This window comes from Oryctolagus cuniculus, chromosome 7 (assembly GCF_051225735.1).
Source record: "Oryctolagus cuniculus isolate XC-2025 breed Fujian yellow rabbit chromosome 7, ASM5122573v1, whole genome shotgun sequence".
NCBI lineage: Eukaryota > Metazoa > Chordata > Mammalia > Lagomorpha > Leporidae > Oryctolagus > Oryctolagus cuniculus.
The window spans coordinates 39,488,676-39,516,578 of record NC_142873.1 but is presented as its reverse complement, the minus strand read 5'-3'; the positions used below and the strand labels follow the sequence as shown (position 1 = coordinate 39,516,578).

The 27,903-nt window shown below is 42.1% G+C and overlaps 1 protein-coding gene and 1 long non-coding RNA gene across 5 annotated transcripts; both read right to left on the bottom strand.

Moving 5' to 3' along the window:
- Nucleotides 1-530: 530 nt before the first annotated feature.
- Nucleotides 531-27,903, bottom strand: LOC127493732 (uncharacterized). 4 transcript variants are annotated; one of them, XR_016210495.1, is made up of 5 exons: nt 27,808-27,892; nt 6,014-6,274; nt 2,498-2,566; nt 2,291-2,395; nt 531-1,473 (listed from the first exon to the last, which is right to left on the bottom strand). It is a non-coding gene; the product is annotated as an uncharacterized LOC127493732 (long non-coding RNA). The 4 variants fall into 4 exon arrangements; XR_016210494.1 differs by lacking the exon at nt 6,014-6,274 and having other exon boundaries at nt 27,808-27,903; XR_016210496.1 differs by lacking the exons at nt 2,498-2,566; nt 6,014-6,274 and having other exon boundaries at nt 27,808-27,894.
- Nucleotides 24,460-27,814, bottom strand: PIGM (phosphatidylinositol glycan anchor biosynthesis class M). The gene has a single exon (XM_008264242.5). It carries the CDS (start codon nt 27,704-27,706, stop codon nt 26,435-26,437), a length of 1,272 nt encoding a protein of 423 aa, XP_008262464.3. The 5' UTR covers nt 27,707-27,814; the 3' UTR covers nt 24,460-26,434.

The window sequence follows — 27,903 nt, the reverse complement described above, 5'->3', positions numbered from 1 at the left end:
TCAAATATAAAATAAATAGTGTGTATTAGTCATGGTTCTCCAGAGACATGGAGCCAATAGCGTATAGAGAGATCTACAGGAAGAGGTTTATTAGAGGGATTGGCTTACAGCATCACAGAGCTTCTGCAGGCTGAGGGTCCAAGGAGGCCAGTGGTGTGGTTCCAGTCTTAGCCCAAAGGCCTGAGAAGCAGGGTAGCCGGGCCATAATCCCTGACTCACTTCACATGCCAGCGAAGCAAGAGCTGAGGACCAAGGGCAGGAGAAGATGAGTGCCCCAGACATAGAGGAGATGCAAGGCCACCCTTTCTCCACCTTTTTGTCCTATTAGGACCCTCAGTAGATTGGATAGTGACTTCCCACATTGCCAGGAGAACTTTACTCAGTCCACTGATGAAGTTCTAATTGCCTCTAGAAACACCCTCACAGACTTGCTTGGAAATAATGTGTTGCCAGACACCTGGGCTAAGCCAATTTAGCCCATTCAGGTTGATTCATACACACACACACACACACACACACGTACACACAGACACAATTAGTAATTTATTTATTTTAAAGATAGGGTAACAGAGAGATCTTCCAACTGCTGGTTCACTCCCCAAATGCCCACAATATCCAGGGTTGAGCCAGGCCTAAACCAGGAGACAGGAATTCCTTGCTGATGTCTGACATGAGTGTCAGGGACCCAAGTGTCTGGGCCATATTCTACTACCTCCCAGGTGCATTAGCAGGAAGCTGGACTGGAAGCAGAGCAGCCAGGACTCAAACTGGCCCTCCAATAGGGTATGCCAGCATCACAAGTGGTGGCTTAACCTGCTCCAACACAGTGCCAGCACCAGATGCATGAAATTAACCATCAAAATATATAAATTACAACAAACTTTTTAAAGAACTAAAGAATATAACAGTTAACACATTGAGCAGCAATAAGAATTTTAGTTTAAGTACATCTTAAGAAAAAAAGGGACAAAAACTAAAGGAGAGAGGAAACTTAAATCATTTATGAAAATGGATGCAAGTTTTGTAGCTGTTATTTGAAAGGCAAATTAGATTAAGAAGAATATCATTTGGTATTGTTAGGATTTATATAAAAATATATACATGGTTCAACATTAGAAAAAAATGCTTAACATTTAGACAAAAATCATAATATCAATAGATATTGAAAAGTCATTTGATGGGGCCGACGTGGTGGCTCACTAGGTTAATCCTCCGCCTGCGGGGCCAGCATCCCATATGGGCACTGGGTTCCAGTCCCTGTTGCTCCTCTTCCAGTCCAGCTCTCTGCTGTGGCCCAGGAAGACAGTAGAGGATGGCCCAAGTTCTCAGGCTCCTGCACCCGTGTGGGAGACCAGGAGGAAGCACCTGGCTCCTGGCTTTGGATCGGCGTAGCTCCAGCTGTGGTGGCCATTTGCGGAGTGAACCAACGGAAGGAAGACCTTTCTCTCTCTCTCTCATTGTCTGTAACTCTACCTGTCAAATAAACAAAAATCTTTAAAAAAAAAAGTCATTTGATTTTAATCAAATTCAGTACATATTACTGGTATTAATAAAAAGTCAAAATATCAGTGACCTATAAAGATACATTTCTTTGGCAATAAATAATGTATATTTAATAATTAAAAGTTAAACATGACAGTGCATTCCCATTAAAGTCAAGTATAGTGTAAAGATTCCTGCCATTTTTTAATTATTTATTTATTCATCTTAAAAGTCATAGTTACAGAAAGAGAGGCACAGACAGAAAGAGAGATCTTCCATTCCAGATGCCTGCAATGGCCAGCGCTGGGCAAAGCCAAACCCAGGAGCCAGGAGTGTCCTCCAAGTCTCCCATGTGGGTGGCAGGGGCCCAAACACCTGGGCCATCTTCCACTGCTTTCCCAGGCCATTAGCAGGGAGCAAGATTGGAAGTGGAGCGGCCAGAACATGAGCCAGCACCATGTGGGATGCCAGCTTTACACACACCGCCATAATGCCAGCCCCAGTGTCTGCCACTGTGAAGATGCCTGCCATCATGATCGTTACTCAAAATGATTAGCAGGTGTTTTCCAAGTGTAATAAGGCAAGAAAAAGGAATTAGAAAGAAGACATATTGGACAAGACAATATTACAACTTTTTACATGATGACATAATTACTTGAAAACCCAAAAAAATTAACTACTAAATACTTAATACTAATTAGAGAGTTCTCATAATGTGTCCAACTGCAAAATAAATGCGCAGAACTTAACAGTGGTAGTGCAAATTCAGTGCCCCCAGGGACTGGGCAAACACCAAAGGGAAGCATACCGTGGGGACGGCCCCTCGTTATCAGAAGCCACTTCTGCTTAAGTTGCTTCCAGCTGTGGTGTGTTGTCAGCAAGCAGGACTGTGAACCCAGAGCTGCCAGATAGCCTGAAATATCAAGAGAATTTGTAAAACCAGATTTGTGTATAAAACTTCCTGATTTTTATATGCAAATACCAATTCAAAAATTATTTGAATAGCACAACATACTCATAGGCCAGATATGGCTATGGGCCTCCAGTGTGCAACTCGTGATCCACACTTTCCTATGTGACTGATCTGCAAATACAATTGGGGAAATTTAAAAGAGTAAAAGAGATTGACTTTTGAAGAGCAAGCCATTTGTAATAAGTAAAATTAAATCCATCCTCTTTGTATCACACTAAATAAAATCCGTAAAGATTTAAATGTAAAAGAAAACCTAAACAATAGAAAAATACACAGGTGATTTTTTATCATCTTGAGGTGGAGAATGCTTTCTAAAAGCATTTAAATCATAAAAACATATAAATCAAAATAAATATATAAATCATAAAAAGAAAAACTAAGCTTGATTACATATGATTTTTCACCTCTTCGGGTCAAAAAATAGAAGGCCAGTGTAGAGTAGGAACAATATTTCAGACACACAGGATCAGTGTCCTATATATAAAGAGACTGATCTTAAGATCCATGACAAGAACCTCCAGAGAAAATTGAAGATAGGATGTGGGAAAGCATGTCATAAAATAAGAAATGAAATGGTCACTGACAATAGGACAATAGACAACCTCACTAGCAATCACAGAAATCAAATTAAGCCATTGGCAAGGTGGCATTTTCACTACTGACTTGACAAGGATTTTTAAAAAATATTTTTGTTATTGTTTTTATTGTGCTTGTTTATGGGTTACTGTGTGATAATGTGACATATGTATTCAAGGCGTGATAACCAAATCAGCTTAGTTAGCATTTCCATCTCCTTAAATATTTTTAAAAGGTTTTCAAATTTATTTACTTATTTAAAATCCAAACAGAGCTCCTATTCTATTTATTCATATATTTGCAGAACACAAAAATAAAACAAAAAACAGAAACAATGAAAACACTGAAAGACAAATAAAAAACTTAGTGCATTCATATTGTGAAATTCTTGGAAGAAAGTGCTGGAGAATAGTTATTATTGAACTGTATTCATAAAGTATTGCCAAGGTTTTTAAAGTTTATTTTAAATTAAATGAACAGTATGGTTCCAAATGACACAGTCTGTATAGAATGATCTGGAAGGATATTCTCTATAAAGTATTAACAGTGGTGATCTCTGGACTGTGGAGTTAGGATTGTTGTGTTCCAAAGTTCCTTTTTAAAAAATTTGTTTCTGTTTTTCTATAATAAGCATATTGTTTGGGTTAACAAAAGAGAAAAATTTGTTTTTACTCAAAAAATAAAGTTAGAATTCTCAGGGGGACTAACAGATCATTACAGCTACTTAGCTATATTAGAAGGAGCTGTACTGGGCCCGCCTTGTGGCGTAGCTGCTTAAGCCTCAGCCTGTGACACCAGCTTCCCATATGGACGCTGATTTGAGTAACGGCTGCTCCACTTCCGGCCTAGCTCCCTGCTAATGTCCCTGGGAAAGCAGCAGAGGGCAGTCCAAAAGCTTGGGCCCCTTCACCCATGTGGGAGACCCAGAGGAAGCTCCTGGCTCCTGGCTTAGGCCTGGCCCAGCCCCGGCCATTGTGAATATCTGGGGAGTGAACCAGCAGATAGAAGATCTCTCTCTCTCTCTCTCTCTCTCTCTCTCTCTCTCTCTCTCTCATAACTCTGCCTTTCAAATAAATAAAAATAAATCTTTAAAAAATAAATTTAAAAATTCATATGCTAAATGCTAATTTAAAAAGCCATCCTTGAAATATGCAAAATGCCAAAACAGAGCTTGGACAGGTTTTAATTTAACATTATCCAAAATTAAAATTTTATTTCAAATAATCCACAAAGTAGATTCACTGCATGTGGTTGATTAGGGTTGCCTATAAGCACCTGGTCTATCCATAGCCACTTAATACAGTTAACAAACCTTACATAAATATTTACAGGCCCAAAGAGAGACTTATTGGCAGACTTGGCCTTCCTTCCAGACCCAGTTAGCAGTGAATTCCTGCCAGCCCTTCAAATACACAGAAAGAGAAGCCAAAAATGTTTTTGCCAAGGATTTAAGCAAGGAAAAGTCTGGAACTGCAAAAGGTGTGATATTTACTAGTTGAACCTGAGAGGATATTCATGAACAAGATGCAGATGTCCAAAATAAATATCAGATATGGAAATTACAGATTTCTGTATGCTAAGAACTATGAAATTAGAGCCCACAATTTAAAAAAGTAAGATGGCATTTCTTTGACCTAACTGCACAGTACCCAGTCTTCCTGGTCATGGAGGGCCAGCTGGATTTCCTCATGTTGGGGTGCCCAGAGCTCAGTCTTAGGTGCCTTCCCAAGCAAACTGACCCAGGCTTTTGGTTTTAAGCAGCGACATCTGTAATCTGATGGCTCCCAGATTTGCACCCATTGCACTTCCACACCAAGACCTCTACCATCTCAAACTTGACAGACTGCTTCCAAGCTGTCTTCCTCCCCAACTCTCTTCCTTCCCTCCGTCTTTGCAGTTCCATGAAGGACATTATCTTACATCTAGGAGTCCCTTCGGATTCCCCTTTTCTCCTCCCTCACACCAAATCCAGTTGTCTGCAAACTACAAAAACGCGTGCTGAATCCACCCACTTCCCAGCAATCTGATTCAAGCCACCATCCTGTCATCTCCATCTGGAGGGTCATTGCAATAACCTCCTGATCCGTGCTCCACTGAGCGGCTGCAGTGTGTTTTGAAAATGTAATTTCTATCTGCTTAAATCTCCACAGTGGATTTGTATTGCAAGTAGAAAAACAAAGCAACCAAACCCAAAACCCCGGCACTTCCCACAGTGGTCCTGGGGTCATGTGGGGTGAGCAAGCCAGTGTGATGCTGTTCCACTACCACCTGCTCTTGCAGATCACTCTCTAACCTCAAGGGAGAGGAACCCCAGCCCTCTGTTTCCAGAATGCCCAGTTCCTACCACCTGAGGGCCACCACGCTTTTTGTTCCCTTTGTCTCAAAGGTCCTCCTCTCCTCTCCACTTCAACCTTGCTTATCAGGGTTTCTTTTTTCTTTTTCTACTTATTAGTTTTTATTTATTTGAAAGGCAGAGAGAGAGAGAGAGAGAGAGTGACCCAGACAGAGATTCTGCATCTACTGGTTCACCCACCAGTTGCTGCAACAGGTGAAGCCAGGAGCCCAGAACTAAATCCAGGTCTCCAAGGAGGGTGGCAGGGACCCAAACACTTGAGCCATCATCTGCTGCCCTCCCGGGTGTGCATTAGCAGGAAGCTGGCAACAAGAGCAGAGCGAAGGCTCAGACCCAGGCACTCCAATATGGGATGCAGGCATCTCAAGCAGCATTTTAAAAACCTGTGTCAAAAGCCTGCCCCTGTTTGGTTGTTTTTAAAATAGTAAGAAATTAAGAATTTGAGTTGAGAGCATGCAGTGCTCTCAGGCAATCCAAAGTCTTGGGTACTGGCCTTCCACTGTTTTCAAGACGGGGACTCCTACTCTACACTGATGTGTTGTCCCTCCATACGGCCAGGGCACTGGCCACACAAAGCCCAGGCACATCCTCCCACATACTTGAAATCATCACTAAATCCCTCACCATACCTAACGCAATCCAGATGCTATTGTTACAACATCTTGTTCAGGAAATGATGACGGGAAGCAAGCCTGCACGTGTTCGGGGCAGAGGCAGCTCTTCCTAGAATACTTCTGATCTGCCGGTGGTTGAATGTGTGATGCAGATCCCGCGGCTACGGAGGACTGACTGTGATGACAATGACTTATGTCACCAGCACCTCAGGGGTTGGCTCATGATTTCCTCTTCTCTGGGGCCAACAGTTGCCTTCTGTCTTGGAAACTGAGAGTCTAAACATGGAAATGCAGACATCGGAGGTCACTGGCGCTGGTCAGCCACCGCGGAAGTCCCCACACTGCCAATTTCTTGCTTCCCCAGGATTCTCCGTTCAGCTCCTCCTTTGGAATGTATGTGCTCCCCAGTTTTCCTGAAATAAGTCCTTTAACTAGAGTTAATTTCTGTAATGTGCAACAGAAAAGCACCTAAAAAGGATCCCATCTGGATTGCCTGGTTGCTGCCCTAGACGTCAGCCTCCCAGAATCAATTCCTTAGTGGTGACTATCAGCTAACCTGGGCCATCCGTGGAATCTAAACTCAGGACTGATGTTGATGTATGTGGAACAATGCAATATGCACACATGCACACACACACACACACACACACACCACACAACCACACAGCACACACCATGTAAATACCACATACACACACCACACAATCACACAATCGACCCCACACACACCACATATAACACATCACACACCACATACACATTGTCACACACCACACACTCAAACCCCCTACACACAACACATAGACACCACACATACACAATCACACAATCAACCACACACACCACATACAACACATCACACACCACACACACATTGTCACACACCACACACTCAAACCCCCTACACACAACACATAGACACCACACACATACACACACACACACACACACACGTCTGCCTGCATTCTCCGTAAGTCCTCTTACCACACTTTCTGCTTTGTTCCAGCCTCCCTCAGGATAGATTTCTGTTCTGCCTTGACATCTGCTCACAGCTCATCTTTCCACTGCAAGCCGTGCCCCCAATTTTCGTGAGAAAATCCACATGCATAAAGGAGCCGTGTGTGTGCTTAGCCACTATCTCTGGGCTCTGCAAAGAAACCCCATCTCTCCTCACTTCCCCTGCCTGTCCTCAGTGCTCTTGTTCTATTTCATTCCCCAGTAACAGTGTCCAACCACCAGAGCCAGGGCCTTCATTTTTTTGTACATCAAGGACCCCTTTGATAAATGCTACAGCCATTTTTCCCCAGAGAAAAAAAATTCACACACACACACACACATGCACATACACGCACACATGCAGGACACGCACACATGCAGGCTGCCAGGTTCCTGGGCTCCTGATTAAGAATCGCTTTACCAAAGACAGTGCCTCTGTGAGTATTCGCTGCCCCCCCTGCCACCACCAGTAATCCCCACCCTTCTATAGCTAAGACACTCATCTGTGCTCCTCTTACCAGAGACACCAATAAAACAAACCAGTTCCTTCCTCCTAGGGTTTATTATGCTGAAACAGAAACACAAAGCATCCTTGATAATCACAGGCAGTTACACTTAGGAGTCATTAAAAGCTTCCCCCATTAGAACACTTCCCCAGGACAACAGTTTATAATTTGCTAGATTACAGTTTGTCTCGCACAAATTGCATTTTAAATGCTTTCCTTCGCGGGAAGGCATTCTTGGACCCTGACTGGGAAAACAGCTAAGTCTATCAGCAGCACACTTAGCCAGAATTCCTTAGGTGGGTTACTTCCTGAGAGATTTTCACAATGATCAATCTCGCCCATTTCTTGTTGTCAGTTTCAGAGGGTGACATTTTTGGCCTAGATCCCAGATTCTAGAGATGTTGTCAATTTAAAACCTGTAGCGTCTTACATACTGACTCTGCCTTCTAATTAGAGAAGAGGGTTGAAAATGTTGAAGCTTTCTGGGCTTCCTCCTTCAAGCTAAATTAGAGATGACTGAGGAAAAGAAAGATGGAAAGAAGACAAGACTGAGTTGATGCAGCAGAGAAAGGAGCAAAACTGGAGGTTAAGTCAGGAACTGGGACAGATTTTTTTTCCCCAACCAATGCTGAAGACTCATGAGTGGCTTCAAGCCCCTAAGCTTCTTTTCAGCCCAGTCTGACTCCCCCTGGGGTCATGCAAGCATTTATTTTGTTTGCTTGCTTGCTTTTCATTAGAGTCTACATGATATGAAACAGGGTTTCACAAGGCAATAGATTGAATGTGTTCTCGCCAAATTCCTATGTTGGACTCTAACTCTGAGGTAGAAGGTGAGGCCTTTGGGGAGTCATGAAGGTGGAGCCCTCATGAAGAGCATTAGTGCCTTTATGAAAGACACTCCTGGGGCCAATGTTGTGGAACAACAGTTAAACTACCACCTGCAATGTCAGCATCCCATATGGGCATTGGTTCAAGTCCCAGCTGTTCCACTTCCAATCCAGGTGCCTGGGAAAGCAGTGGAAGATAGCCCAAGTCCTTGGGCCTCTGCACCCAAGTGGGAGACCCGGAAGAATCCCTGGCTCCTGGCTTCTGCCTGGCCAACTCCCAGCCATTGTAGCCATTTGGGAAGTGAACCAGCAGATGGAAGACCTCTCTCTCTCTCTCTCTCTCTCTCTCCCTCTCCCTATCACTTTGTCTCTGTAACTCTGCCTTTCAAATAAATAAAAATAAATCTTAAAAAAATAAATAAATAAAAGAGAGTCCGGAGACCTCCCTTACCTTCAAAAGGTGAAGACACAATGAGAAGATGGCTGCCTGTGACAGGAAGTGAGCCTTCAGCAGGTACCCTGAATCTGCTGACACCTTGATATTGAACCTCCCAGCCTCCAAAACTGTGAGAAATAAATTTCTATATACTATGAAGTCTATGGTACTGTATTACAGCAGCCTGAAGAGATTAAAACATTCAACCTCAGTACTGTTGGCATATTGGGTGCAATCATTCTTTGTTTTGAGCTTTTCTGTGCACTGTAGGATATCTGGAAGCATATATCTAACCTGTACTCACTGGATGCCAGCAACACCCCACAGGTGAGACAACCAAAAGCATTTCCAGATTTTGCCAAATGGGCCCACAGAGGGTGACAAAATTGCCTCTGAGAATCACTCAAAAGAGGAAAGCTTTGGAGTAGACAGCCCTAGATTTTAACTCTAGCTCCATCCCATACAGGTCCCTACCCTGAAGGGGGAAAAAGGCATTTACTCTCCCTAAGCCCATTTCTTTTTAGCAAATAATACCTCAAAAAATTGTTTGGAGGATAAAATCAAATGAGATGATGTGTGTAAAACATATAGGATCAAAATGGGTGCTCAATAAACATTTGTTCCTCCTCATTCTCATTTCATTTATTTAAAACTGGTTGATCACATATGCTATATGATAAGGATGTAAGCACAAAACACAAGCCTTGTCCTCCAGGAGCTAACCAACCCAAGAGAAAGAGATAAATAGACAAATAACTAAATTATACTATAACAAGGGCAGTGTTAGAGATTGTTTACCAAATCTTATAACTCTGACCCTATTTTATTCTCTTTCCTTAAGAGTCAACCTTCTGTCTCCATAAGCTCACCTTGCATGTACCTTGACAGAGGAAGAAGCCGATGAGCAGGGTCTTGAGAAAGGAATGGCAGTTCATCTGAAGGCCGGAAGAGAAGAAGCACACCAGGCAGAGAGACTTTCTGGGCAAAGGCTTGCTCATGTGGTGATTTCAGGAACCCCTGTGTTATCCACTGGGCTGGAGTGCGGCTGAGCAAGGGAAACTGGCACAAGATGGAGAATGCGAAGGAATTTGGGTTTCTTCTTGCAGGTCATGGGGTGCCCTAGAATGCTTTCATCAGGATGGTGACACAATGAGACCTGCCTTGGAAAGCACACAGGGACAGCAGCTGGGAGGATAAATGAGAGAGAATGAAGGTCAAAAGAGATGGGAAGCCAGAAGACCAGTCAAGTGCTATTGATTCCAGATGAGAGATAATGAGGGCCCACACTATAGAATTGGCAATGGCAAGGTGCCAGCAGGCTCCAGGGACATTAAAGGTAGAACTGACAGGGTTTAGTGACTGATTAGATGGGAGCGGGTAGCAAGTGAAGGAGAAGAAGGAATAAGAAGTGAGTATAAGATTCTAGCTTAGAAAATTAGGTAGATACTGATGGCATTTAGAAATGACAGGCTCCAGGAAACTGCTTTCTTTTCTTTTTCACAGCTGCCACCATTGACACTGTACAAAGGAGCTCACTGTCCCCAGATCCCACTTGACAAATTTGTTTACAACTCAATTCAACAAAGCTGGCTAAATGTGTGGCACACGCTGTCACTCAGTGATGTTTGGGTACTCCTGTCTGTCTTTGCTTGGATCCAGGAAAACCCCGAGGAAAATATCAAGAAAGAAACAATCTCTATCCCTAAGGAGCTCACAGTCTATGTGGCGCAGTCATACTATGGGAAATGATAGTACAACATGACCTGCCCTGTCAAACAGAGCTATCACAGGAAAGAACGTTTCACAGAGGTCATCCTTGAACTGAATAGTTGCTGGGGGGGGGTGGGATCTTTTAGTCAAAGATGCAAAAGCATGAAAGTGTGGTATAGTTTGGCTGCCTGGAGAAGTGGGGTGAGGTGGGAGATGAAACTGGGGATGTAGGCAAGAGCCAATCATAAAAGTCCCGTGAACTAAGCAAGGTAAGATTAATCACTGAGTTATTTTCTTTTTTTAATTAATTAATTTTATGATGGACATAATACACATAGGTATTTATGAAGTGCAATGTAATTTTTTGATGCATGTATACATTATTAAATTATCACATTAGAGTAATTATCATATCCATCACTCCAAATATTTATGATTTCTTTATGGTGAAAACATTAAAAAAAAACTCTTTCCTTGCTATTTGAAAATATAATACCTTACTGTTAACTATATCCACCCTACTGTGCAATAGAACAGCAGAACTCATCCCTGCTATCTGCCAGTAATTCTGTATTAGTTGGTTCTCCTCCCTGCCACCATCCTTTCCCCACATCCCCCTCTAACCACTGTTCTACTCTCCACTTCTATAAGACCAACTTTTTTAAAGTCTACATTTGAGTAAGATCATGTTATATTTGTATTTCTGTCCCTTCCATGCTGTTTTGAGAATGATAGGACTTCAACGTTTTTATGGCTGAATAGTATTCTATTATACACACACACCACATCATCTTTCTGCAGTCATCTTTTAGGTTAATTTCATATCTTGCCTATTGTGATTAGTGCTGAAATAAACATGGATTTGTAGATATTTCTTTGAAATACTGATTTCATTTCCCATAGTAGAACTGCCTATCATAAGGTAACTCTGTTTTTAAGTTGTTTAAGGATGCTAAACAATTTTATGTCAAAAACATTTTGGCAACTCATATGAAAAACACATATTTCTTCAAAATCACAAATTCAGGAAACTGACGTGGAAAGAAAAAACTTTGAATTAGCCTCATGTGTATTTAAGAAATCAAACTCATTTTTTAAATTTTCCCCACGAGATACATAAAGGTCCAAATAGTTTCACTGATGAATTCTACTAAACATTTAAGGAAGAAATAACAACAAAATATGTTCTATCAGCAAATAGAAAAGAATAAAATATTTACCAACTCATCTTAAAAGAGAGCCACATAACCCTGTGCAAGGAAGAGAAAGAATGTACAGAATTGTAAGGAAGTGAAAAAATTGTACAGAATCGCAGTCTTAATTAAAATAAGTGAAAAAAATCTATAAATGCATTGCAAATCAAAACTAGAAAAAAAGTAAAATAAAATGCCACTCCTTGGATTTTTTTCTACTCTCTCTTTTGTGTATCTGCTGTAATGCTAATATTTGTACTTTCACATGTTTTCATGATGGTAATTATAATTTCATTTCTAATGTAGGACTCCCTTAAGCATTTCTTGTAGGCTCAGCCTGGTGGTGATGAATTCCTTTCAGTTCTGGCTTGTCATGGAAAGTATTTCTCTATCACTTCTGAAGAGTAGCTTTGCTGTGTATATTATCCTTTGCTGACAATTTTTTTTTCTTATGGAACTTTGAATATTTCACCCCCTTCTCTCCTGGAGATGTGAGGATCTGTTGTGGGCTAGCTTGGGTCTAAATTCCCATTCCAGGCTCTAGCCTCTTACTTAGAGAAGCACTCTAAGTACAAGCACAAATACAACACACAAAGTGATAAGGTTTGTTTAAAAGGTGAGGAAAACTCACACATATGTGGGCATTGTTCAGGAAGAGTGGACCAAGAAGGGAAAGGATGAGAGAGATTTAAGCACCCTGCTTGCTCTGAGTTCAAGTGAAGAGAGAGCACACCCTTCCCGGTTGCTGAGCTTCTTATTAGCTTGGAAAGGGGAGTGATTACATGGTACCACCCACAGGCCCCAGTGAGGGGCAGTATATCCTGGGGAAGGGGTCATTTGATTAACAGGTGGGTGGACAGGATTACATGGGATAGAGGAGTTGTGGCTTCCAGCTCATAGCCCAAATCTAGCTACCTGCCTTATATCAGTTTCAGCTGAAAAGTCTACCACTAATCTAATGGGATTCCCTTGTAAGTGACTTGACACTTTTCTCTTGCTGTTTTAAGAATTATCTGTCTTATTTTGTTTTACCAGTATGAATCTAAGACATCATGAAGAAGACCTTTTTTCATTGAATGTATTAGGGGTCATTTATGTTTCCTGGACTCAGAATTTCCCATCTTTCCCATGATTTGGGAAGTTCTCAGCAAATATTTCATTGAATAGGCTTTTCTTTTCTTCTTTATTTTTCTTTTTTTTTTCAAGAAACCTTTCATTTAATGAGTACAAATTTCATAAGTACAACTTTAGGAATATAGTGGTTCTTTCCCCCATACCTGCCCTCCCATCCACACCCCCATCTCCTCCCATCTCCTCCTCCCTCTCCCATCTTATTCTTAAGATTCATTTTTAGTTAACTTTATACACAGAATGCCAACTGTATACTAAGTAAAAATTTCAAAAATTTTCACCCCCCCCCACACAAATATAGAAAACTATTTGAGAACAGGTTTTACAGTTAATTCTCATAATACAACTCATTAAAGACAGACATCTTGCATGGGAAGTAAATGCACAGTGACTCCTGTTAATTTAACAATTAACACTTTTATGTCTGATGTCAGTGATCACCTGAGGCTCTTGACATGAGCTGCCAAAGCTATTGAAGCCTTTTCAGTCCACAATCTCCATCAGTATTTAGACAGGGCCATAAGCAAAGTGGAAGTTCTCTCCTCCCTTCAGAGAAAAGTGTATCCTTCTTTGATGGCCCTTCCTTTCCCCTGGGGTCTCACTCACAGAATTCCTTTGTGTAGGACTTTTTTTGTTTTTGCCTCAGTGTCTTGGCTCTCCATTCCTGAAATGCTCTTATGGGCTTTTCAGCTAGACAAGAATGCCTTAAGGGCTGATCCTGAGGTCAGAGTGATATTTAGAGCATTTGTCATTCTATGAGTCTACTCTGTGGACTTCTTCCCATGTTGGAACATTCTCTCCTTTTAAATGTTATCTTTTGTAGTTATCAGACACTTGATCTTATTTATTTAATCCCTTTATCATTTAATCCTATCTATATGATCAATTAAACGAATAGGCTTTTCTATGTCTTTTCCCTTCTGTTCTACTTTTGGTGCACCATAATGCCAATGTTTGCTTGCTTAATGGTATTCCATAAGTCTCATAAACTTTCTTCAATACCTATTCTTTCTTTTTTTTTCTGAATGAGTTATTTTAAAAGACCTGTCTTCAAACTCAGAAATTCTTTCTTCTGCCTGTTCAACTCTGCTGCTCAGGCTCTCAACTGCAATTTTATTTGTTGAGTTATTTATCCCTAAGATTTCAGATTGGTTATTTTCTATAATCTTTATCTCTTTCTGAATTTCTCACTCAAATCATTAATTGTCTTCCTTAATGTTATTGAAGTGACTGTATTCTCTTGCACCTCATTGTTTTCTTAAAATCATTGTTTTGAATTCTTTGGTAACTACTCAATTTCCATTTTTTTTTTGTGGTCTGTAGCTAGAAAGCTATTATTTCCTTTCAAGATATTTTACCTTGCCTCTTCATGGGTCCATATGGTGGTGTTTGTGCACCAACTCAGGGATCAGTTGCTTCTAACAATTTTATAGAGTGTTCTTCATAGTAAAAAAATTTCTGCTGGCAATGTGTCCTGTGGTGTTAGTTAGATGTGCTGCATTGGATATGGTTACAGGTGAGTGCATTGGTGTAGGGACCATGTAGCTTCTTCAGTTGTGATCAATTATGGTGATGTCTAGGCTGCAGGGGTTATGGGACTGCATCACCAGTTAGGATGCAGCTCCCTTAGGTAGTACAGGTTCACTGACAATCCTGAGTGCAGTGCCCCTGACTACAAGACTGGGGCTTCCATCAATTTCTGTGGATTGTGTGAATGTAGCACCATCCCTGTGGACACAGACAAATGCAGTGCAAAACTGGGTAATTCTCAGTGTCTGAAGGATGCATAGGGGCCAAGCCACAATAATGTGCCCAGATGGACACCTGTCAAAATCCAGAGGCTGCACAGGGAATTTCACAGGGTCTTCAGGGGGCCAACCTGCTCAGTGGGTTGCTTAACTGCTTCCCAGGGCAAAGGATATGTGGGTGAAGATGAGTATCTACTTCTTAGGGGCTCAGTGGGCCAACCTTCTGAGAACAAGCAGCCCAACTGCTTCTTGGCACAGGAGGATAAATAGGGCCTCCCAGTTGTTTCCTGGGGTCCCTGACATGCCAAGTCCCTCAGGAAAAGCTGCTTGACTCCCTCCTTAGGCAAGTGAGTGGATAGGCAAAGCTGCTTTGTCTGCTTCTCTGGGCCTCTATGGGCTGAGCTACTCAGGGATGGTTGTCCAGAAAATGCCTCAGGTATCTGAAGTGTGAAGGCACTTCTCGGGGCCTCCTTTTCCCACTGAACAGAATCCTTCTTGGCTCAGAGTTGATCTTGAGACAGAACGACAGATTTTGTGTACATATGTACCTTCTTTATGAGGCTGTATCTTCTGGTTGTGCAATGTCTAGTCCTGTGGTTGCCCTCCTGCCCTGCTCCCTGGTGGGTAGAGTCTTCCCCCATGCCATGCCTTACAAAGTTGGGGGGAAGGTCCTAGGGGCAGTCTTTTGGTTGCATAAGGCTGTCCCATTGGCTCAGTCTGCAGGTACTAGCTTGAAACAGTGCAAGGTTTTGCTTTGCACTGGGTTTCACTGTGGCAGGCCTGGTAGTGGGTCTGGCCCTATGTTTTAGACTTAATTTCCTTCCCTCCTCCCTCTCCCAAGAGGCTGGTGTCTCATTCCACACTGCGCTGCTTGGAGCTGGGGGAGAAGTGATACAGGCAACAACTTCCTGCCTCCTTCAATTCATCTTTTTTTATTATATTAAAACCAGGTACTATGGTCTCTCTTCTGGCTTCGCCAGCCCTTGCAAAGGTAGCTTGGTGCAGGAGTAGATGTTTGAATGGATGTTTCTGTGGGAAGACAATCAGGAGGGTCTTACTCAGACACCATCTTGCTCCACTCCCTGCCCCACTTTCTCTATCACTGAGTGACTTTAACCAGAGAAGATTCTGAGAAAGCCCCCAAACACCTACCTAATATGCCCAGTATTAAAGGAAAACAGGTAAGATAACAAAAATCTCATTACCCAGTGTGTACCAGGTTCTGTGCTAACTTCGTTCAGTTGATGGATTAGTGAGGGACTTTATACGTTACTTTAGGAGTTATAATTTCCTTTCCATCAATCTCCTAAATCACACATTGTGAGTTCTTTGAAGTCAGGACTATTGCCTTAAAAAAAAAAGTATGTATTTGAAAGTCAGAGTTACAGAGAGAGTGAGAGGGAAAAACAGAGAGAAAGAGATCTTCCATCCACTTGTTCACTCCCCAGATGGCCACACCTTGGCCATGCTAGGCCAAGCAGAAGCCAGGAGCCAGAAGCCAGGAGCTTCATTCAGGTCTCTCATGTTGGTGGCTGGATCCCAAACACTTCAGCCATCTTCTGCCTGCAGCTTTTCCCAGGCCATTAGCAGGGAGCTGGATCAGAATTGAAGCAGCTGGAACACTAACCAGCGCCCCCATGTGGGATGCCATCATCACAGGCTGCAGCTTTACCCACTACCCCATAATGCAGCCCCAGGACTTTTGTCTTAACCATCTTGATACCCCCAGCCTAGCGCAAAGTAGGCTCCTAGTAAGTATTTGCCAGATGAATGAATGATCTATTGGACAACTTTTTCTTGTCTTTCCTGCCTTCTAGAGGTTAGTGTGTCATCTTCTATTCAGCTTAGATAAAAGATAAGGGAAGTACAGAGAAAATAGTAGTAAATTTGGCTGTAGACCTAGGATCTAGCTCTGCCTCATTTACGAACTCTAACCTTAGGCAAAGTACACCTATGCTGAGCCTCAGGGTTCGCACCTGTGAAAATGGGATTTTTCAAAACTCCACGTCACACAAAATAATTTGAAAGTATTTTATAGCACCACTCAAATGTAAATTGCAAACATACATATTTCACCTCCCTTAAAAATTAAGAAGTTAGAGGGAAAATAGGTTGGGCCCAAAGTTACTATTTACAGGACAATAAAAATACTAACATCAGTTACATTTTTCAGCGGGTGGTCATGTTATTCTGATGGGTAACATGAATTAGATTCTGGTTGCTCCTTGCTTACACTAATCAGTTACACTTGTCTTCTTACTGTTTTTAAAAAAGCCAAGCTTCATTCTATTTCAGGATCCTCCCACGGCTTCCCATTCAGCTCTTCCCCCAGAAGGCTGCATGAATGCTGTCTTCACTGCCCAGGTCTCTGCTCAAGCGCCACCTCATCATTTATTTTAGATAAAACCATTTTATCTAAAATAGCCTCCACTCCCCTCTCCTCACTGCCATCACCCTCTGCTTCCTTAGCTGGCCTTATTTTTCTTTCTGGTAATTACTGCAAAGCCTATCTTTGCCTCCCCTGGGACATCCTAGAAAGTGAGGGTCTCTGCTTCAGTCACAGCCACATCTATGATGCTTCAACAATGCCTGGCACATACAAGATACCCAGGGCCTTTTGCTAAATAGTTTGCCAAATGAGTGACATTTGCTAAATAGGTGAATATTTTCACAATAATCATCCATCACCCTATAGTAGTGTATAATACTTATAAAATTAAGAAGAATTAGAAGATGTAGGGAACAGCCCTGGTCTTGCTGTTTGACTTGGGGGGTCACATGTTTCTGAGCTCAGTCTTCCTATCTGTAAAATAGGAGTAGCAGTGTCCTCTATCCACTGCTACCCCTACCCCCATTTTATACATCATTGTAAAATGAAACAAACAGGGCCTCCTATAACATGTGACCAGTAGAGTATGCTTCTGCTCTTACTGTTAACCCTTCAAATGTACAGACTTTGACACATCTATTACAGAAATTGGCACAGGGCCTGGATCTATAAATAACTACTAAAAGAATGAAAAGTAAAGATTTAAAATGTCCTTTGTGAAATGAACTGGGCTTCAAATATTCATGCTCCAAATTACTTTTAAACAGTCACTATAAGAGTCATTTCATTTTATGTAGCAAACATAGCAATTAGCAGCGTGCCTGGGCAGCCAGAAATGTTCCCATTTAGCCTAGTTTTTGTTCAGCATAATGAACATGAATGCTTGTTTTCACTAAATAAATGGTTCTCCTAAATCAGTGCTGAATAAATGCTTGTGCTATTGTGACACTTCTGACCCAGGCAAAAGACATGTGCTTTCATCTACAGAATACCAACCTTTGAATGACCTCCCAATACAGTGGAGAAAAGAAGTGCTGTGTAACTCAGCAGCATAAACCGAATCTCCAACTGCTTAGACTCCGTGAAGGCACAACAAGAATACACAAGTATGAAACTGTCAGTCCTGCACCAGCCTCTAAAGAATCTATCCATACAATTTCACAGGCAAGTATTTACCATCCTGTCAAAGAACCAGATTAAAAAGAATAAAGTTTATGGTATCAGGTAGTTTAAACAATTATTTTGCATAAATCCAGTTTTCTTGTCTATATCTATTAGATTGGGGGGGGGGGAAGGTGCAGATCTAACGTTCCAAATGAGCACCCTCTTTATTTATTTATTTATTTATTTAAGATTTGTTTATTTGAAAGACTGAGTTCCAGAGAGGCAGAGACAGAGAGATAGATAGTTTTCCATCTGCTGGTTCAGCCCCCAAACGGCCCCAACGTCTGGGACTGGGCCAAGCTGAAGCCAGGAGCCTCCTCCAGGTCTTCCACATGGGTGCAGGTGCCCAGGTACTTGAGCCATCTTCCACTGCTTTCCCAGGCCATAGCAGGAAGCTGGATTGGAAGTGGAGCAGCCAGGACTCTACCTGGTGCCCATATGGGATGCCAGCACTGCAGGCGGTGACTTTACCAGCTACACCGTAGTGCTGGCCCCAGGAGCACCCTCTTTAAAGGTCTTTAAACACACTGTGGCTTATTCTGTGTGAGTAGGAGCATGATGGGTATATTATCTCATTTAATCCTTACAAACAATTCTGGGAGGATTAGCTGGGTATTATCATTCCCTTTTCACAGAAAGAAAATTAACACTATCTAGCTATGAGAATCTCACTCAAGATCACACACTGAGATTTGAGCCTACACTGTCCAAGTCCATTCTGTTTTACACCACACTACAGTCTAGGGAAATTTTTAACTGAATGAACACATCCTGCACAATGTGCATGAATATTTCAAAATGTTGCAGAGGGGGCAGGCATTTAGTGTAGCTTTAAGACACCCACATCTCACATCAGAGTATCTGAGTTTGATTCCCAGCCCCAGTGGCTGACTCCTGTGTCTTGTTAATGCAGACTCGAGGAGGCAGCAGTGATGGCTCAAGGAATTGGGTCTCTGCCACTCATGTGGGAGACTTGGATTGCATTCTGGCTCCTAGTTTCAACCTGGACCTGTTCTTGCTGTTCTGGGCACTTTAGTAGTGAACAGAGGAAGGGAGATCTCTGCCTTTCTTGCTCTCTCTGACCCTCTCTGTCAAAAAGCAAATAGAATTTTTCTAAAAAGAAAAAAGTTCATAGAAAAATAGAATTAAGACACATTTATTTTGGTGCAGAACATTTTTGAAATTTATGTGGGCCGGCGCCGCAGCTCAATAGGCTAATCCTCCGCCTGCGGCGCCGGCACACCGGGTTCTAGTCCCAGTCGGGGCACCGGATTCTGTCCCGGTTGGCCCTCTTCCAGTCCAGCTCTACTGTGGCCCGGGAGTGCAGTGAAGGATGGCCCAAGTCCTTGGGCCCTGCACCCCATGGGAGACCAGGAGAAGCACCTGGCTCCTGGCTTCAGATCAGCGCGGTATGCCAGCCACAATGTGCTGACCGCAGCGGCCATTAGTGGGTGAACCAACGGCAAAGGAAGACCTTTCTCTCTGTCTCTCTCTCTCACTGTCCACTCTGCCTGTCAAAAAAAATTATTAAAAAAAAGAAATTTATGTGTTTTTTTATAACATATGTTTTCCATAAACATTTCGAAGACCCTCTCATATGCTGCAGAGCAAGAGAGATTTAATGATGAATTTTGGAAATAATGGCCATAGCTTGATTTATTTACCACAATTAGCTGGTTAAGATGTGACCCAGGAAACTGATTTCTTAGCCTACGGAAGGAAGGGGCATGACGAAGTTAGCAATAACAAAGAACTCCCATAATTTGGTGAGAGAAGGTTTGGATGTGAGAGGGGATTATGAAAGGTCTGGAATCATTAAAAGGTTGATAATGACAGAAACGTGGTACAGCTGAGAAAGAGCTGCCCACACAAGCAAATATGTGAAAGACTAGGAATAACAGGTTGACTGGCAAACCCTGTGTCAGTTAGTGTTGCGTTCCATTTACTTTGCAGCAGTCTATTTGCTAGGTGTGAGGACTCTGGAAAAATCTAAAGCATAATATAGTAGAAAAAGCATTTTAATCAGAAAAACTCACTTCAAGGGTGGGCATTTGGGCAGTGGTTAAAATGCAGCTTGGGACATCTGGGAGTGCCTGTGTTTTGAGTCCCAGCTCCAGTGGTTCCTGATTCCAACTTGCTGCTAATCACACCCTGAAAGTCAGCAAGTGATGGCTCAAGAACTTGGGTTCCAGCCACCCACCCAGGAAACCTAGGTTGCGTTCTGGGCCCCTGGCTTCAGCCTGGCCCAGCCCCAGCTCTTGCCAGCATTTAGTGAGTAAACCAGTGGATGAAAAGATCTCTGCCTGTATGTATCTTTCCCTTTCTGTGTTTCTGCCTTTCAAATAAAAAATACTTAAAAGAAAAACTCACTTCAAATTCCTGCTCTGTCACTATTAGCAACCCACTTACTGTGTCTCTTTGTTCATGGATTAAAAACTTAGAGTACAAATGCCACCTTTGAAGTGTTGCCATAAAAATTAAATTAAGCCATATATGGCAGAACAGGTACCCCCAATCAGTTAATCATTAATATCTTACTATTATTATGATATAAAACCAGTTAATCTGTTGTTGTTTGGGAGGTGAGAAGACTGGATATTAAGATTCCAAACATTTTATCTGGAAGATTTATCAAACAAAACAATTATTTTCTTAGGAGAGAGATCAAAGAATAGTATACAGGAACAATCACTTGTTCAACTTCAACGAAAGTAAATTCCCTTAGTGTTCACACTGTTTTAAAGACTAGGAAAAGATTCAAACCTCTTAATCCTGGATTATCTATCACGATATTTCTTTCAAGGAATCTTTGAGATCCAACAATGTTTGTCTTTTAAGATTAAATACAAAACAGCTGGAGAAATTTGAAAACAGAATGCTAAAATTTATTAGGTAACAGCATTATGGTTTGTAAGAAAAGACTAATTTTAGCAGATGAATGCTGATGATGTATTTAGTGAAGTTTAGAAATGTTTACAACTTTCATGGTTCAGAATTATATTTAAAATAAGTAATTAAGCTAATGTGGTAAAATGTTATATAACGTTATATGGGTCATGTTTAAAATAATGCATATTAAAGCACTAGAGGAGGGGAGGTTGCATTTAGGGACCATCCCAAGTAAAATGCTCCATCTTCTTCCTTTTCCACTCATGGTACAGATGGTTAATGGCAGAGGTGGTTAAGCAGAAAACAATTGATGTTGGATAAATAACATATTCAGCCATAGGTCAGCCAACTACAGAGCAACTTCTGAAACAATGTTAATATCACTTATAGAATCCAGCTGGTGAAAAGTCAGTACTAAAACCTGAAGTTTTAAGACAATTCTTTTGCTGGGGTAGGGTTTTGGAGGAAAAATATTAGCCTTTCCAGTTCTAATCACAAAACAGAAATAGGGGCCAACGCCGCAGCTCACTTGGCTAATCCTCCGCCTGCAGCACTGGCACCTCGGGTTCTAGTCCCAGTTGGGGCACCAGATTCTGTCCCAGTTGCTCCTCTTCCAGTCCAGCTCTCTGCTCTGGCCCGGAAGGCAGTGGAGGATGGCCCAAGTGCTTGGGCCCTGCACCTGCATGGGAGACCAGGCGGAAACACCTGGCTCCTGGCTTCGGATCGGCGCAGCGCGATCGGCGCTGCAACACAACAGCCATAGCGGCCATTTGGGGGGTGAACCAATGGAAAAAGGAGGACCTTTCTCTCTCACTAATTCTGCCTGTCAAAAAAAATTAATTTAAAAATTAAAAAAACAGAAATAGGGATCTATAAGGATATTTTGAAATGGTTAAAAATGTAATTACAAAAGAAAAAAAAGTCTGTAGTCCCCTCTGTTTAGCATACAGGCTATTTTGAGACTCATTCCTCTTAATTTAATAATTAATACTTATCACTAATTGAATATATTGCTTTTGTAGAGTGGTATAAGAACAAAAAGAATTGTGGAGGCCGGCGCTGTAGTGCAGCAGGTTAAAGCCCCAGACTGCAGCACTGGCATCCCATATGGGCACCAGTTTGAGTCTCAGCTGCTCCACTTCCTATCCAGCTCCCTGCTAATGGGCCTGGGAAATCAGTGGAGGATGGCACAAGTCCTTGAGCCCCCTGCACCCACGTGGAAGACCCAGAAGAAGCTCCTGGATCCTGGCTTCAAATCGATCAGCTCAGCTCTGGCCATTTCAGCCATATGGTCAGTGAACCAGTAGATGGAAAATCTCTCTTTCTCTCTCTCTCTCTGCCTCTACCTTTCTGTAACTCTGCCTTACAAATAAATAAATAAATCTTTTAAAAAATTTTTTATTTAATAAGTATAAATTTCAAAATACAACTTTTGGATTATAGTGGATTTCCCCCTCCATAACCTCCCTCCCACCCGCAACCATCCCATCACCCTCTCCCTCTCCCATCCCATTCTTTAAAATATATATATTAAAAAAGAGAATTATGTAGGAAGTAAGCCAAAGTACTATTTAATTTTAAGGTGTAAAGAATAAGGACTACAAGTGAAAAGAAGCCAAAAAAAGATTTACACAACCGGAAAGCAAAAATAAATGAAAAATTTTAAATCCCCAAAAGACAAAATTAAATCATTTCTTGGGTTAACTAAATAAGTTTGCAGCACATAAACTGCAAAACACCCTCTGTAAAAACATCTACATATCCTTGGTTAAAAAAAAAAAAAACTTCTGGCAGGGCAGAATATGGAGTTAACATTCCACCCAAAGACCCAAGCAGAAATTTGCTGACTTCTAAGAATGTCCTAGGAGAATGACTAAAATCATGGAAAATCTCATTGAGAATATTAAAAACTGGAAGTCACCTTAAAGGTTTAACAGTGAAAGAATAATGTAGTTATTGCACAAATACCCATATTATCACATTATTACTCAGAAATTAATAAGACCCCAAAAAAAGTTAAAGTAAAAATAAAGAAATTAGTAAGTATAATTATAAAAAATTGAAATACCAAAAAATTACATTGGAATGAGGAAATTCTGTTCCTTTTTCTCACTGATTACCTCCTCCACTAGCACTATCAAATTTTTTAAAATTATTATAAAAAGAATGAAAAATAAAAGTAAGAATGCCATGGCTAGAAGGCCACTAGTGAACTCTCACATACCAAGAACCCTCAAGATAAAAGCCAATATAGAGTATGAGACTAGATGTTCTAAGAAAGGTCATTGTCCTCAATATCTGACTGCTAATTTCACTCAAACAGCCGCAAAACCACTCATTCTTTCCTTCTTTCTAATGGCAGATCCCAAAAGGCATCCAGCACACAAATGCTGCCAGACATATAATTCTTAATTATGACCAGCTTATAAACACTTTATTCTCAAAGGCTCTTTTAGCCCCGAATTGACATGAAATATATTACTTCTCTAGAGCTTTCTATTCGTTTTTGTTTTCCAGCTGCAAAAAAAAAGCCAATTTGTTAAATTACCCATCTTGAAAAACTAATCAGGGATGGGCATTTGGCCAAGTAGTTAAGATGCCCACTGCTATACTGGAGTCCCTGGGTTCAACATCTAGTTCCACTCCTGTCTTCAGCAGCCTACTAACACAAACCCTGAGAGGCAGGGATTATGGCTGAAGTAATTAGGTTTCTCCAATACCCAGGTGGGAGACCTGGACTGGGTTCCCAGTTCCCTGCTTCAGCTTTCCCCAGCCTTAGCTGTAATAGGCATTTGGGGAGTGAACCAGCAGATGGGAGCCTCTCTTTATCTGTCTATATCTCTGCCAATCAAATAAACGAATAAATAAAATCTACAATCACAAAATCATACTCACATATTGCTACTGCTTTTTTGCCCTAACCTAGATGGGCTGTTTAAAAGAAAATTAGAATGACTGTTTAAACAATTCAGAAAGCATCTGTCCCATAAATACTATAGTGATAAGGGATATAAATCTTGTCATCAAAGTCTCATTTCCACAACCCCCCAGATCCTCGTCCCACTTTCCTGATCCAGAAAACCAATGGCTCCTTAGGATGCTGCTTATGCTTCCCAGGAATCTCCTTCAAAGGTCTCCATTTCATTGTGTAGTTTTCCTAAGTGCAATTCGTTTAAGCCAAGAAATTACTAGCAATTTAGGTGGTAAAACTTCATATCACCTAAATTCTACTCATACTCATTTTTACAACATAGACAGTAGTTGATTAAATTCTAAATGAAAAATCTTGTCAATTAGAAAGTTATAAAGAGGTAAGAGGCACACCAAAATGTTCTAATAATTTATGTGTTTAATTCAAGACTGCTTGAAAGTAACTAAGGTTACAATTTGTTATTTAAGAATTTTTGTATTAATTTGGAGCTTTTAAAATGATTATTTCAGATGTAAATAAATAAAAAGAATCTGTGGGCAAGTTGCAGAAATTTTAGAGGACAGTGTGTAAGGCCACCACAAAACACACCAAACACCAGAGTAAGGGAAAGAGTTTATTGGGGGAAACCCGACAGTCTGGAGGGAAGGGGCGAAGAAGGAAAAGAAGCAGAAGAGTGTAAGAGAGACAGACAGAGACAGAGATCAGGAGAAGGAGAGGAAGAGAGAGAGAGAAAGGAAGACAGCGAGTGAGCGAGAGAGGAGAGAGCCTGTTCAGGAACAGGTCCTTTTAAAACTTTGCCAGGGGGCGGACAGGGAAGTAGGAGCAGTGAATCCCATTAGGATGGGGGTGGAGCTTGACACCGCCACCTGGCTTCCAGCAATGGCAGCGGGGGCTAGAGCCTATGGTGGTGTCAGGGTATAGATCATGCCATAGATAAGACTGCGCCATTTTCCTAACACAGTGTGTTCATCTTAAAAAAGGGTAAAAAAAAAAAAAAAAAGAAAAAGAAAAAAAAAAAAACTCTGCATAAAGAAAAGACATTGCTTTTAAAAATTATTTTGTCTTAAAGTAAAATGTCTAGATTGGACTGGAAACATAAAGATAGCACAAAATACCTAAAGGCTTAATTAAGTAAGTTGAAGAATGTGGGAGCAGGTTACAGAAGGTTTGAGTGGCTCAAACATGGAAAGCAAGATGATATTTTAAAAGATCTAACAAGTCTAAAGATGGATGGATTTAAATTCAATCCTTGGGGTGCCACTGTGGTGCAGCAGGTTAAACCACAGATTACAACACTTGCATCTCATATCAGAGTGCTGGTTTGAATCCCAGCCATGGTGCTTCTGGTCCAGCTTCCTGCTAATACATCCTGGGTGGCAGCAGATGACGACTTAAGTGCTTGGGCCATGGCCACCCACCAAAGTGACCCAGGTTGAGTTCTGTATTCCTGGCTTCAGCCTGGCCTAATCCTGTCTGTTAAGGGAATTTGGGGAGTGAAGCAGTCGATAGATAGAGCTCTCTTTCTCTCTCTGTTGCCCTACCTTTCATGTATATGAAAATAAACATTTATGAAAAATAAATTTAATCTTTTTTGTATAAAACTAAAGTCTAATACCCCTGAAACCAAGCATCAAAAAACTACGTTATAAAACAAATATGAGGGGCTGGCTATGGCGCAGCAGGTTAAAGCCCCAGCCTGCAGCGCTGGCATCCCAGCGCTGGTGCTGGTTCTAGTCCTGGCTGCTCTGCTTCTGAGCCAGCTTCCCGCTAATGCACCTGGGAAAACAGAAGATAGCCCAAGTCCTTGGGCCTCTGCACCCACGTGGGAGACCTGGAAGAAGCTCCTGGCTTCAGATTGGCTCAGCCCTGGCCATTGCAGCCACTTGGGGAGTGAATCAGCAGACAGAAGACTTCTCTCTGTCTCTACCTCTCTCTGTAACTCCGTTTTTCAAATAAATAAAATACATGTTAAAATATATATATATATATGTGATATGTGATTTCGATATAAACTCTTTGGATTATTTCTAAGTCCCCACTTTTTAATACAGAATTTTAAAGCTTTCCCAACTAAGCATGGTAGTATTATTTAATACTTTTTAATTTAAAAAGTTGTAACTTTAAGAATACTTTGTGAATTTTCACAGCTGTCAGGAAACGTTTAGAAAGGAAAAGGGGGTGGTGAAAGATTTAAAAAACTTAATATGGTAGCATAACTGGAACAAATAATAGACACTGGCTTAAATCTTATGTTTCTATCTACATTCCCCCTATTTTTCTACAAGAATGTTTTAGTAAGCATCTGATAGTTTCATCAGCCTTTCCATTTTCAAACAAGTTAACTTTCACTTCTCATCAGGTAACAACTAAGCCCTAAGATTTCCCAGAGCATGGACCTCAATTATTGAGTCCCTGTTATACACATAAGGCAAATGTTGGTTTTAATTTGTGTTGGAACAAGGCAGTTTTCACTGGAGTGCTAAAAATGTTCAGCAAAAAATTTCCGAAGCTCTCTTTTGATCCATACAGATCAAAATGTAATAGACAAAAAGTGGTAGAAGATCTAGAACATACGTTAGTCATATTTGATTCTGGCTGTCAGGGATCCTTCTTTGTAATGGGAAATAATCTGAATCAGGATGGAACAATTGATAAGAAGGAAGAACAAACCGGCTAACCAAATAAACAAAAAGGTGTTCTTTCCTTGAAACTCAAGAAGGTAAGCAGGAGCCAGCCATAAGGCCTGCCCTAGAAACCATAACATTAGGAGGACCACAGATCTTTTCCAAGGCATTTGCACTAGTGGCATCACAAGGGGCAGAAGGCAGAGGTACCACAGAAAGTACTGGGAGGTGCAGACTTTGTTAAAAGTCACAAAAATGAACGTATGGAGAAAACAACAAAAGGCAAGGTCCCTGTAGTAGGCGAAAGACACCGCTGAAAGCAAGATGCACTGTGGCAGGAATGCTGCAAATCCCAGCGGGAGGCTCCACCTGCTCTCGGCAGTCAAATACAGCATGTAGAAGTACGGAGAAAAGTTGTGCCGGATATCCCGCCGGGTCAGGTGATAAAGGTAGGTGTGCTCCAGAAATTCCCAGCCGTATTTACAGTAAAAAACAAAGCTCAGAGTAAAAAACGTGAGTCCGGACACCGCCACGAAGAGCAGCACAGCGCGATTACACAGCCTCTCCAGGAACTCCCACAACCGAGCCGGGAAGGAACACCGGGCTGGGCGGAGGGCTTTGTCAGGGTCACGCTCAGGAAGCAAGTGGAGAGCAATGGGCAGGATGTAGGTCACCGGATAGATCTTCATATGCACCGCGAGCCCGTAGGAAACGGCGGCACACGCGACCAGTCCTTTCTCGAGTGCGTACAGGGCCATCAGCACCAGGGAGGCGACGATAGAGTCCGCGTTGCCTCGGCTGGACACCGTCATAGGCAGGGGGTTGAGAAGCCAAAAGGCACAGTAGCCGCAAGCCTGGCGGGGCCCCAGCCCCTTCAGAAGCAGCAGGCGGTATAGGAGGAGAGCGGTGAGCAGGTCGCAGCTGATGAAGAGAAACTTCCCAAAGAGTTCGCCGAGGTAGATGTTGGGGGTGAGGAACCAAGCCAGCAGCGGAGTGTAACGGTAGGTCGCCCTCAGATACGGGGAGCGCCCTTCCGTGACGAAGCGCGCCGCGTCCGTGAAGACCTGATAGTCGATGTCTGTATACCTCACGAGCAGGGTCCGGTCTTGGACGACCCCATAGAAAACCAGGGCGACCCGGGCAAGGAAAGCCACACCAAACACGCCGGCAGGGGACACCCGCACGTTCTGGAGCCACTCTCCCCAGTGCTTGGTCGAGTCCATGATCTGACTGCAAGACAGCCGCTCCGCCCGCCTCCCAACTGCATTCGTACGTCTAACCTTCGATTCCACTTCCCGCCGCGAGTGGCCGGCGCATCTCCTACCTCTTAGGGAGCCTGCGGGAACCACCAGGGAACGATCACTTCCGGCATGAGCCCCGCCTCCGCGCTGCTTCCGTTTACCAGCCCCGCGCGGGATTC